This window comes from Chamaea fasciata, unplaced genomic scaffold (assembly GCF_029207755.1).
Source record: "Chamaea fasciata isolate MVZ Bird 193981 ecotype frontalis unplaced genomic scaffold, bChaFas1.0.hap1 SCAF_19, whole genome shotgun sequence".
NCBI lineage: Eukaryota > Metazoa > Chordata > Aves > Passeriformes > Sylviidae > Chamaea > Chamaea fasciata.
This window is the reverse complement of record NW_027094104.1, coordinates 7,500,242-7,513,025: the sequence shown is the minus strand read 5'-3', so window position 1 is coordinate 7,513,025 and position 12,784 is coordinate 7,500,242. Positions and strand designations below refer to the sequence as shown.

The window sequence follows — 12,784 nt, the reverse complement described above, 5'->3', positions numbered from 1 at the left end:
CTTGTCCACTTTCTCCAGGTTTGCTCGCAGCTGTTTCTGCAGAGTGTAGAGCGACGAGAGCGAGAGCGTCTCCAGGTCAGAGAAGGAGCGCAGGAACTGCGGGTCCTGGCCGGTGTGGATCCTCTCCAGCTCCTCCTGCAGTTTCTTCACTTGCAGCTCCAAGGCTTCCCTCTGCTCCCGGGCCAGTTCACATTCCATGTTAGCTGTGTTGGCGCGATCATTTGCCTCCTCTGCCTCCTTTTTCCAAGCATCACAAGCCTGCAAGTTCCAACAAAGAGGGTAAAAGAAGCGGTCTGAAAACTCGGTCTGTCTCCAAAGAGAAACCCAGGCAAAACTATCAATTTCCCTACACTCCTCACACCAGTTCTGACCAATCTGCCCTGTTCCCAGATTCTGAAACATGTCTGGAGCTTTACTTCAAGGCACCGCTCATTCCACATATCCCATCTGCTTGGGCCGTGGTTCCACTCATCTGGCTTGCAGCGTTCAGAGGGTGAACTCTGCATACTGACAAATTATCATGGATCAAAGCTCTGAGACACTGTCAAACACTTCAGGGCATCTGTTGTGACATCTGGCCTTGAACTTCCAGCACCTGAACACACCAGCCCCGGCAATTTGGTGATTTCCAAGGGAGAGGAAAGAATGCTGAGAACCTGTAAAACCTACAGCTCTGCCCATCATCTCCATGTCCAGAAAGAGCCTGCCGAAAGGCTGACATCCCCTACTCCTTTACACTCCCTAATGCCAGGATTTGCCCAAGTACCTGCTTGGCTTGTTTCCAAGACTCTTCCCACTGCTTTATTGTGCCGTTGGCTTCATCCAGTTCTTGTCGTAGCCGTGCCATCTCCGCAGCACCTGGACCTGACAGAAATGCAGGTGAGGTACTGGGCGAAAAACTCCCCGAAGCAAAGTGTTCCCATATGCTGCTGTTCATCCCATTTAAACCTGTTTCACGGGGAAATAGAGAGGGTTATGTCACAGGTGCTGGCAATTTCCCCATCTCCTCCCTAACCCTGTGAAATCCAGGATACAAAAATGTGTAAATAGGATAGAAAGTTCATCTTGAGAATCAGTTTCATCCCCATGCCCCTGGAGTCCATCCTAGAGGGACTTTATAGGGAAATGTCACACCACTAGGCCTTATCTTTAGTGATGCAGGGAGGAACCATGACACTGAGTGGAGGCAACTCTTGAATCAGGCAGTTTTTAGAAGCACCACTTTTACAGCAGAGCTGACTGTCAGTTGAATGGTCCTTTTTTCAGGAGAACCCCTGACCTGCTTCTACTCCCCCACTTTTCAGTGCAGCACAGCCATCAGAGTTGGTTCACAGAGCCCAGGTGGTGCTTCCTCCCACCCTACACCCTGAGAAACGTCTGCTTTTGTCTCCTCAGTGTGGGGCTTAGAGAAAGAACCTCACTTCCAAACAGTGACACAAAAATGCTCCAAGTCATTACTGTTTCCATTCACAAGGAACAGAACTGGAAAATCCTGTTTATAAACAAGTAGAGACAATAGCATCTGTATCTGCTTCATCCTCTGCAGAGTTCTAGCACTGAGCTAGTGAGCAGCATCAGAGAAAACTAATTAGCCATTTCCCTATTTTAGCTCGTTCAAATAAACTCTCTTTTCAGGAAGAAATTCAAGGCTTAGGGGACAAAGGAGTAGAATATCAGCTGTAGACAAAATTGGCTATTTTTCCAGAGTCCAATGTTCATACTCTTTCAATAACTTTCACTTAAAATAGGTACCCACTTTGCATCCAGGGGAAAACTAGTAGGAAAAGGTAATATTGAGACAGTGTGTGGACTCTTACCCACACAGTATGTTCCAGTTTGATGTGGGAGTCCTTTTCATGCAGTGGCACTCACCACTGCCTGGGAACATCCCTAAATCGAGCTGCAATTGATAATTCTGATCTCACAGCAGCTAAACTGCGCCTGCAAGTGAACCCTGGAGCCAACAGCCTCTCACTGAGGTCTGTCCCAGCACCACTGACTTCCCAGCCAAGACACAAATAGTTACAAAATATACAACTGAAAAATAGTAACTTGTCTTCACCAGGGGCTTAGGCACACGAACTCATTCAGCAGAGCAGCAAGGGATCTTTGCTGGCTCAGGCCACTTTCCACCCATCCATTTCAGCTGCTCTGAAGGGTGCCCAGTTGAAAGCAACAAGTTTTAATGGAATCCCAACTCACATTTTGCTTTTTAAACCTCAGTTTTCTTGAATGGGAATCCAGCATTAAGCAGGATGCTGGCAAGCCACAAATTCTGCCACAGTGCTGACCAAGCTGATCTTGTAATTTAACTCCCTCTTTCCATCTGCTGGTCTCATTTCACATTGGAAGTATCAAGCCTCCTTGTGCAGGAAAGCCTTCTCTGCACATTTTGCACCTAGCACAGTGGAAACCAGCCCAGAACTAGGTATTTTTAACTCAATTTCAATACAAATAAGTGATGAACTACACACTTGACATGTTATGTACATTCGCTAAGTTAAATGGAACAGATGATTGACAACTGCTAAGAAACTATTTAAATATCTTCTCAAAACCCCAGCAAAGGATTTGTTGTGTTTATGGAAAAGTATCTTTTATAAATAAATTATTTGAATGCATTTGTGAATTTCCTCCAAATTTTGGCTTTTTATTTGTATAAATACAGTCAAGATAAACATAACTCGTTTCCTCTGAAACAGCAATTTTTCCTTCCCTTACAAAAACTGGGACGAACAGCCAGCCTCAACCTAATTAAGAGCAGAGATGGCCTCTGATGCCTTTTATTCCAGCAATCGTAAAAGCTGTTAAAGCCAAACAAGCAGAAATGGCAAGCATGGAAGCATGGGCTTGGGCTGAGCAAACAAGGGATGCAGTTACACAGATAAGTGCATGCAGAAATAGCTTACACAAGCATGTAATCATTTTATTAGGTTAAGCTGAATATTAAAGATTAAAGTGTATCTCAGATTTTAAGAGGCATTTCTGTCTAGCATCAATAGAGAGAATTAATATTTACTGTTACAAACAGAAATGAGCAGAACTGGTGTCCCTGTAGCCTGGAGGCCAAACAGTTTTATTTCTCAAGGTAATCCTGTGTCTTGATAATAAAAGAGATTTCTCTGCTAAATTCCCTGTTCTTCCTGATACAGCTGAAGCTCCAAAGTAATTTCTCTTCCTTCAGCCCCTCATGCAGGAGAAAGACCCTCGAGGAGAGGAAGGAGCAAAGGGGACAAAACTGGAACACTGACTTTTTGGAAAGTCCAGCCTGCAGAACCGGTGCAGAGTGTCAAACAGGAGAAAAAGTTCCAGTGGCCTAGGCCTGCTCTAGAGCTCCCAGAAGCCAATCTGTCCCACAAGCAGTCCCAAGGGCAAACTGTGATCCCTACCTAAACTAAGCCAAGATGAGGACCCAGCTCTGAGTTTTATATGAAGTCTCAGCAAAGCACCACTGACTGGAAAAGGCAGAGCTCTTTTCCCTGAAAGGCATCATCAGAGCAAGGCAATTAACCTATCTGCCCCTTTTTCCCAACCTAGAAACAAGAGGAGTAGAGGGAACTGCTCCCTTGCTCATGAGGTATCAGCTGACTTTTGGTAAAACAGCTTCTAGTCCCATTGCTGTTCTCATGGGAAGAAGAGATACATGGCAGCAGTGAAGTAACACATTGAAATTAAAGCCAACTGAAAAGAAAATACTTACATGGCACAGACAGGCATGTACATGGGACACACACACTGTGCATTTACCTAATGATCCATGAGAAGCTGATGTCCCCAGGAACGTGTTTTCTGACTGGCTTAAGTGTCCCTGGGGCTGATGGAGGAAATGCGATGAGAGGCTGACCGGTGGAGAAGGAGAGGCGGAGTGAAAGGAGGCAGAGCTTCCAAGGGACCCGGGGATATTTACAGGAGCAGAACTTTGCAGCAAACTCCCACCTGGACAAAGAACACACAGAGAGGATGGCTATGTATGACCATGAGGTGTGGGCACAGGCAGGAGTTCAGAGCAGGAGGTGCCAGGTTCCCTTTCTCCTCCCTGAGCCCCTCGGGATTCCCTCCACTTCTCCTGAGGTTTCATTCCCCTCGCAGCCTTTAAGAGGAGCACTGAAGCTGCCATCCCATGACCCACATAGGTTCAAACCCTCCACAATTCAATGGATTACTCTTTCAGTGGCCAAAGAAACAAAAGGTTTTCTGAGCAGAGCTCAGTCCCTGTCAGTCTAGAGAAGATGAATTTGGTATCTGGTGAAATACTTTGTCATGAAAAATTCACTTCTAAGACACGTACCTCTGCCTTTAATACTTCTAAACAACCTGTAGTGAGAACACCACCATGTGGGGTGAGGTCATGATCTCAACCACTAAAAACCAGTGACTAGCTGTAGTTACACATACCTGAGTGCCTGGATCTATCAGTAATAAAATACCCCAAATAAACAAAAGCCTAACCACAAAAGACATCAATTTCCCTTACACCAGAAGTTGTTCTGCCTGCCACTCACAGACTCAGGGAGATTTCAGCCCTGCTCTCTCCTCATCTATGTCCCTCCTTAGAAGATCACCAGGTAACACCAGGTCTGATGTGAAGAGAGGGAGAAGGGGAGGATCCCTAAGACACTGCAGGTGAGGAGCAGGAGCAGCAGCAGCAGGGCTGGCAGCAGACAGGGATTGTAAACCTCCAACAAGCTCTAATCTTTGGCAGGGAAGTGGAAGTGATATTCTTTCCACAGGTCCTTTCCTACCTCAATACAGCTCCAGGCAGTGCAGTTTCCTTGGAAACCTTCAGACAACCAGAGTTAGCTCCTGTTCAAACACCTGCTTTACACAGCAAGGGTAGCCAGAAACTATAACCACCTCCAAAAAAGTTATGAGACGTTTCTTTTTTCCCTGGACACCCATCAGAGACAGGTAGAAGAGGCCTTAGCCTACCTCCAATGTATCAAAATGAGACAGACATTATTACAGGAACCAAATCAGCAGACCATGATGACACTCTGACAGATGGATGGCATTACCAGGTCAGTGAGTTTCCTGTTACAGCTAGGGAGAGTTTTCTGCTTAAGATGCAAATTGTTATACTCTGGCCTGATTTGAAATGCATCAGATGCCTTCTAGAGTCCACTTACACACTCAAAAAAAGAAAAAAAAAATAAAGAAAAAAAGAAGGAAAAAAAAAAGGAAAAAAAAAAAGAAAAAAAGGAGAAAAAAAAAAAAAGAGAAAAAAAATCAGGCAAGTCCCATTCAGTCTCAAGAAACATCCCCAAGACACCTGGGCCCAAAGGCAACAACTCAGCTCTGCTAGTCAGTAAGGGCAAGCTCTCACTTCAAAGATGCTCAGGGGTTGCCAGAGTTTGTTGTAATTGCTGTTTTAACCAATGTAATTTTGGGACTGGTTTTAGAGCTTGGTTGGGCTGGCTCCACTGAGGTGACTGGGCAACACTGCTTGGCAGAAGATAAAGAAAGCTCTGTTGCTTTCATGTACCTATCATGATGCCACTCGTGTGGGGCACTGTGCTGCTGTCAAATGTCTTCTCCAGGGCAGCCACTCCGAATTCATTCAGGTCCAGGTCATCCAAGGCAGACTCTGCCAGACACAGAGGTACCAATTATGTTATAAAGGACCAACAACTTCAAGAGATAGGATGGCCCAAAGAGCCTACATGCAGAGGAGCCTGTGCTCGCTACCTCTCTGGGCCCTACTCTCCATCCTGTTCTCAGATGGTTTGGCAGAAGTGTCATGGGCAGCTTTTCAGTTCAGGTTCCTTAACCTGACCTGTTTCTTTTTGTCTTAAAGTATTCCCAAACGGTATATGAAAACAAAAATCTGATGAATTAGCAGCAGATCCCATAAGTCTTCCCCAAACTGCTCTTTTAAGTCTGTCCCTTATATACAGGAACACTGGCTTATGGCATGTCTGGATCTGGTTTGTGCTTTGCCCCTGTTTTCCTGAAAAGCCACTTGGAAAAGAAATGCCAGGAGAAGGGAACACTTGAAAAACATCTCTGAGGTTCACATATTGGGTAAAATAAAGCTTATTAATTCCTGAAACTGTTATCTCTATTTGAACATGCCTCATTACTAATGATGATCAATATAATTCCATCCCACGCATGCCCACTCATTTCTATTATTATTTTTAACAAATTAGTGAGATCACCTCAGAAACGTTACATTTAATTAAAAAAAGGAAAAAAAGAAAAAAAAAGGAAGAAGAAAAACAGGTGACCAAAAAGCTTGTGCCTATCTAAGAGTGACTCCACTCTCTGGACTCTCCTGTTTTCCTTTCTCTTACAGCCTCTGTCCTACACTCTAGAAAGGGCAAAGTCCTTACAATCTACCTGGTGGTAGCTCAGGCTATAAAATTGCCATTTAGAACTGAGGGGTTGTAACTGTGTGGAAAATGCCCCTATGATTTCCTGCCTAGTCCAAGACCTCTGTCACCTTGACAAAGCTAAAACTAAGGCCCTTTTACACCATGTGACATTCTGAGTGAGCGGCTCAGAGGCCTTCAGTCGGTCCCATGGGTGAATTTCCACCAAAATGACCTGCAGGAAACATCAGATGCATCACAGTCACAGAACAAGCTTCAGGAATCTGCCAGCACTGACAGACACGGGAAACTGGAGCTCACTGGAACACCCACGTTATTCCAAGTCTCATACCTGGAGATCCATGGCTGAGGAAGCCCTATTTCCATAAGTGAAAAAGGCAAAGTTACCTATGACAGACTCAACGGTGTCACTGGTTGGATAGAAGGGAAGGGCATTGGCATTCATGCCTGGAATGCTGCTGGTGCCGGCGGGGCTCGGGGGCGTTGCAGCCAGACTGGAGGTGATACTAGAGGAGATGCTGGATGTCAGTGGGCTCCCCACTGGGAGAATGCCCAGGATGTCCTGAAACAAGAGTGTGAAAAGCGAAAAGAGGTAGGAAATAAAACATCTATATAGAACAACCCCTTCAGAAACGTGCAGGAACGAGCCAAATGCCAGCAGCAAACCTGTTTCCTGCCTGCTTCCAACCTGACAGATGGCTACTGCTACCACTGGCCTGGGGGTGGGGAGAGATTAACAGCTTTTCTTTAATTTCTGTCGACTGCTCTCCATTCCATGTCCCCCCCGGCCCCCCGTATTCTAAACATCTTTCAGGCTGCCCCAGAATTAACTCCTGTGACCCACAGGTTGCATGCAATCACAGCCATGGTCCACACAATCACACACTCAGCCTTAGTTCAGCACACGACTTAGAACCTGATATTAAATTCCCTTTGCCAAATCCTTGAACTTAGATGACTCCAGAGATCCATTCCAGCTCAATTTTCTGTAATTTGAAGACTCTCTCCTACACAGTCCAGCCTTATGAATCTACCCCGAATTCACTCAGGTCTAACTACTCACAAATAACACCTCCAGCAAATCATCCCATCTTCATAAAGTAATCCCTCCAGCTGAGCAGCCCTAATGGTGTCTGGACTGTTATTTACTCCCTGCAGAGCTGTCTGGATCCACAGATTTCACTGTGGTGCTGGAAGCCCTGAGCAGGGTTCAGAGCCCTGCCAGCAGTTCTGTACCTGTTTGGGCTGTAACAAAGGTTGCTCCTGGCTCCTGTGTTCCAGGGAGTGGGACTTCATTTTTGCTTGCTGCAGTAAAGAAACAAAACAAAAGATAAGCAGAGGGATTATTTAGCAAAATTAAAAATGGCTGGTTGCTGGCTTTGGAGAGGATATGGGAAACACAGTCCACTCCTCTCCTGGGCTGCTCAAGACATTGGAGAATTCAGAGAGAGGATGAGCACAGCAAACTGAAAACATTCCAGGTAATTTGCTTTCTGTATGCCAAGACATCACCCCTAGAGTTATGCAGAGACTGGTCACAGTGACATTTGCCTTTAGTGCTGCTGTAAGACCCCTGCCAGCACAAAGCACATCCTAAGAACCAAGATCAAAACCAAATTATTTTGCCTTGTTATAACTAACTCATCAGCCCTACTAGCATCTAACACTAAGAAATGGCCAGAAATGGTGGGAGGCACACTGCACTGTTAAATTATGCAAGTATTTTTCAGTTGAGGAAAATAAAACTATGTAGATTATGTTTTCTCTCAAACTTTTCCAACTCCCAGCTAGGATTGCAAAGTAAAACACAGTGATAACTAACCAATTTTCAAAGCAACATCCTCAAACTAACTTTATAAAAAATCCTCCCCTCATCTATTAACATTGGAGCTCAAAGTCAGAAAACGTAAGTGAGGCCAAGGCTGTCTGGAACTGCAAAACTGTATGAATGCCAATACACATTTAGAATCCCACTAACCAGGCTAAAAATTCAGTTTAAGGTCCTCTCAGCACTATATCCTTAATGGATATCAACTCTCTTGCCTTGCAACAGCAGTCAGTTCTGCTGGAGTTCAGCTGGGAAATGGCCTCAGGAGCCTGTCAGTGTGTAACAGTCTGTCTGCAGGCCTTGCTCCCTTCCTCCCGTGCTGTGACATGACACAGGGAGATCAATCCCACTCTCTGGGCACAGAGAGGCAGCAAAAAAGTGCTGGGAGTCAGCCCTGCTGGTTTACTCGCTCTCCAACCACCCCAGTGTGAAACACAGACATATTCCAGCCACAAAGCAAGCTCGATTTTTATCCTAAATCCAGGCAGGCACCATCTCTGCAGGAAACTGAGGCACGATGTGCAAGGGCAGCACATGAGGCACCACCCTGAGCTGAAATGTGATAGCCCTTGACTTCTTGGCCTAAACAGTCTCATGACAAAGATAAATGAATGCTGGAGAGGGGTGACGTAACCAGACAGGCAAAAGAGCAGCAGAAGAATTCCTCCCCTGGTTTTATTTCATTAAATCATTTTCTCTGCTCAGCTCTATGCCCATGGGTGGATGGAGAGGTCAAAGCCTGGCAGACAGGCAGTTGGGAGACGGACACAAAGATCCTTCTGCAGTGGGGACCGTTCTCTCACACTTCCCTGAACATGTCCACAACACAGGAGCCCATGATGGGCTGGCTCTCCTTTGTGTGCTCTGAGTGCCTCTGTGTGTGTCTGATAACGCTCCTGCTGCATTATCCAGCACAGCCCTGCCCCGTCTGACACTCATCTGAACACAAAATGTGCCATCTCAGACGTCAGCAGCTGAGGGGAGGGCACACACGCAGCCGTGCCCCCACTGAGAGGCTTCCTGCCAACGTGGGGAGCTGGCTCTGCTGCAGTTAAAGTCTTACTGGAAGAGCTTTTTTTTTCTTTAAGGAAGAGAAAAGTGAACATATTTCCAAGTTATCCCCAATTCCCACTGTCTGGAATTCACACAACACAAGGGAAAAAGAGCAAACAAAATGTTACCACTAAGCCAGTCTCCTTTAGTTCTGAATAACATTAGAAAGGGCACACATTGAGACAGACATACAAAGGACAGGATGAAATTCTCCAGCTCTCTCTGTTGCAGTCAGGGAAGAGAACAAGGGACATAAATTATGAGTGAAACTAAATGGTTTCTGACCAGCATGGAACAAACCTACTGTGCTGTGTGTCAAGACTTGGGAACAACTCCTGGTCATGGCATTCAAGTCCTTCCGGTGCAGCCAGCATTTTTCCAGCTTGCTAAATCTTTTGGGACTTGGAAGAAGTATTTTTAGCTTTAACTGCTGGTTCAGCCTTACCATAAACTATGTGGAATCTATTAAGACAGAAGGTGCATTTTTCATTCTAATAAGTTAGAAACTATTTGTACCAATTCTGCAGGGGAAAAATGACAAACCCATTGCAGAACTGAGCCAGTGTCACCTCTGATGTTTTCATACAGGAGCTGACAAAGTTAAATGCCTCATTACTGGTCTAATTTACAGGGTATTTGAGAATCTCTGGTGCCCACTGCAGCCAAAGGGAATTACAGTAGAATTTAAAAATAAGTAATTATAGATTAAAGTAAAATTAAATCAGGACACTTATGAGACACCTAATTTTGTCCGTAGAAGCCTAGCAATAAGGCAACTGTGATTACTTCTGTCTATACCTTAACAGCTATTTATTCCTATTTAACACAGGTTTTGCTTAATTAAAGCCACATAATTGAGCAGTTACGTGAATACAGTATCTCTGTGGCACAGATCTGACTTCAGACACAAATGCTCATCATCTGGCCCTCCTTTTAGCAGTCCTATTCATGCTCCATCCCCTTTCTCCTTGGCTTAGGCTTGCTGCCCATTTTCTCCAAAGCAGGGCCTCCTTGGCACCCTGCCTCTGCTGGCAGCAGACAGGGGTTCTCTCAGTCCTTCAGCTCTGGGTTCACTCCTCCTTTGCAGCAGAGGCCACAGAGAACGAGGACATGTTTTTCCTTTTGTTTCTAAACAACTGTTACAAGCTGCTGTGCCTGCAAGAAGTGCCAGGATCACAGCATGCTCTGCTCTTTACCCCCAAAGACGTGTTGCATCAATTTGCAGTTTCCTAAGGCACATCCCCCTTAAGCCAGACAAAGGGAGCATTGATAAGAGAGCACACATGCATATAGCTTAATCTGGATTTGTCACTGCATCATTTTAATTAGACTAAACAGTGCTCAAGACTGGCCCTACTGCAAAGCTTGGCCATATTTTCCCAAAGCCATAAAAATAAATAAAACCCATGGAGTCTGCTTCCAAATTCAACTACTTTATGCAAGACCTTGTCTGGACAGGATATTTCCACTGTTTTCTCACAGCAGTACAGGCTCATTAAGACTGACTACTTTAATGTCACAGACCAAAGTTAAAACATGGTCAGGCTGAAAGCAGCACTTCTTGTCCTCTCTGTTTTCAGGCAACACAGATCTGGTATTCTCATCCCTTTTTATACTCTTGTCCAAAAGAACTTTTGCAGGCACCTCCTTATACAAGTAGCTATTCCCCGCCCCTTAAATCAAGATAAAATTACAAACTCAATAAGAAATAAAAACTGAAATAAAACCCCAAGCTCTAGGTTGGAAGGGGAAGTGCAGAGAAACGATTAATTGTAACATCAAGAAAGGATATTCACAGCAAGAAGCTGACTGTGGAAAAGCTCATGTGTGGCAAAAGAGCTGGAAGAGACTGTTCCAGGCCTAGGGAGCAGCATGAACAAGGTATGACACCAGGAAGAAGACTGAGGAAGTAGCAAGGCAAGCCTGGGATATCCAAAAGGGATAAGAGGAAATGTCATTAAGAGATGTGGGTTGGGTAATATTCAGAGAGATCCTCAAAGAAGAATGAGGAATCCTAATTTAATACAGAAGCCACAGGAGAGAGCCAAGGATCAGAATGATACAGCCACAGAAGCAAGAAACAACTAACATGACATCTTTAATACACCAGAGGAACGGTGAACAGAGGACAAACCAAGTCATGGAGATCAAGGTAAGAGTTTGGAGTGGGAAAACAGAAGGAAGGATGAGTTTCCATGAGACAATACAGCGAAAGACACAGCAACTCTTGGCAAGGACCTAAACATGGAGAAAGAAAGAGCAAGAAGTGATGTGGGAAGCTACCCAGGGTCAACACAAGACAGAAGTTGAGAAGGGTAAGGGAAACAAGCAGCAGCTCCATTTCTACAAACTGGGTGTGTGATGGCAGCAAGGGAGACAAGACCAGATGTGAGATGGAAGAGGCTGGAAGGGAGGCTGAAAGCAAGAGCAGAGATCCAGAAACTGCTCATATGAGTATAGTGCTTTCCCACTTCTGTTCCATCAGAAACAAAACCCCATTCAAGGTAGACTGGGCAATTTCTCATTCTTTCTCATTCCCCCCAACTCTTCCAGCCAATATTCCCACTAACCTGGCATTTGAAACTCTTCAAATACTCGGCCCCCACCTGATCTTCTCGCTCAAACCCCGGTGCTTTCTTGTAGCTGCCAGCTGCTGTGACTGAGTCTGGAGGAAAACCAATGGTCTCCAAGCTGTGGGGCTTCCCAATGGCACCGGGAGGAGACCCACATATATTAGATGGGCTTCCAAGACTGCTGTTCCTACAAAGAATCTAACAGAGGGAACAAGCGTCAGGAAAGTACAGCCAGACAGCAGGAACTGCTCAAAGAGAGGCATCCATGGAAGTGCTCAATCACATCACTGTTTGTAGATCGATTACACTGACAGCCAACACAACCATACAAGCTTCCAGTAAACACTCATTAAAAAAAAAAAAAACAAACACCAAAACAGGAAAAAGCTCCAGTGAATTTACACAGTCTCACAATTATGGTTTTATTGTTGTTACTTTGGAGTGCAATCTTGTAAAATGTAACCTACAGCTCTAGTGACATTTATTCTTTCTGAGGCCTCAGAGGTGACTGATCAGGTCCCCAACGTGACTGTAACACTCTTCTCTTTCCTTAGACTACAGTGGGTCCTGGCTGACTCTGGGTAGTGGTGTGGAACCTGGGAAGGTGCTGTGGCAGTCACAACAATCAGGCATATATGAGCTATATGTATTAATGGATTTTTTGCTTTCCAGTTGGAAATCTCAAAGTTTTAATGCAGACACAAATCGAGTATCAACAGCTGCATCAAAAAAACCCCAATGATTTCCAACACTTCCACTCTTTGGACTAATACCAGGGATCACAATCACATGCAACAAGGCTAGTTTTGCACTGTAGATGAAGATACAGACAGCAGCAAAGGAAGTTGAGTTTTAGAGAATGTGTCCACCTGGATGAACGCAAATATCCCATTTTCTCTGGGACAAGAAATTATTTGCCTACACTGGCAAGCACAACTGTGCTTCAGACATCAGAGATTCAAATGTGGCACAGTCTGGGCTGGCATTAGGAGAAAAAA

At 45.0% G+C, this 12,784-nt stretch overlaps 1 protein-coding gene across 4 annotated transcripts in view; it reads right to left on the bottom strand.

The window, feature by feature from the left end:
* UNK (unk zinc finger) overlaps nt 1–12,784 on the bottom strand; it is a 44,907-nt gene that overhangs the window by 4,720 nt on the left and 27,403 nt on the right. For 2 of the 4 annotated variants that reach the window (XM_066200859.1, XM_066200860.1), the window contains 7 exons: nt 11,784–11,984; nt 7,569–7,637; nt 6,720–6,894; nt 5,483–5,584; nt 3,748–3,936; nt 767–948; nt 1–258 (listed from right to left, as the gene is read on the bottom strand). In XM_066200859.1, coding sequence (XP_066056956.1) covers nt 1–258; nt 767–948; nt 3,748–3,936; nt 5,483–5,584; nt 6,720–6,894; nt 7,569–7,637; nt 11,784–11,984 — 1,176 coding nt within the window. The remainder of the gene's footprint in view (nt 259–766; nt 949–3,747; nt 3,937–5,482; nt 5,585–6,719; nt 6,895–7,568; nt 7,638–11,783; nt 11,985–12,784) is intronic. The other 2 variants (XM_066200861.1, XM_066200862.1) reach the window with 2 other exon arrangements.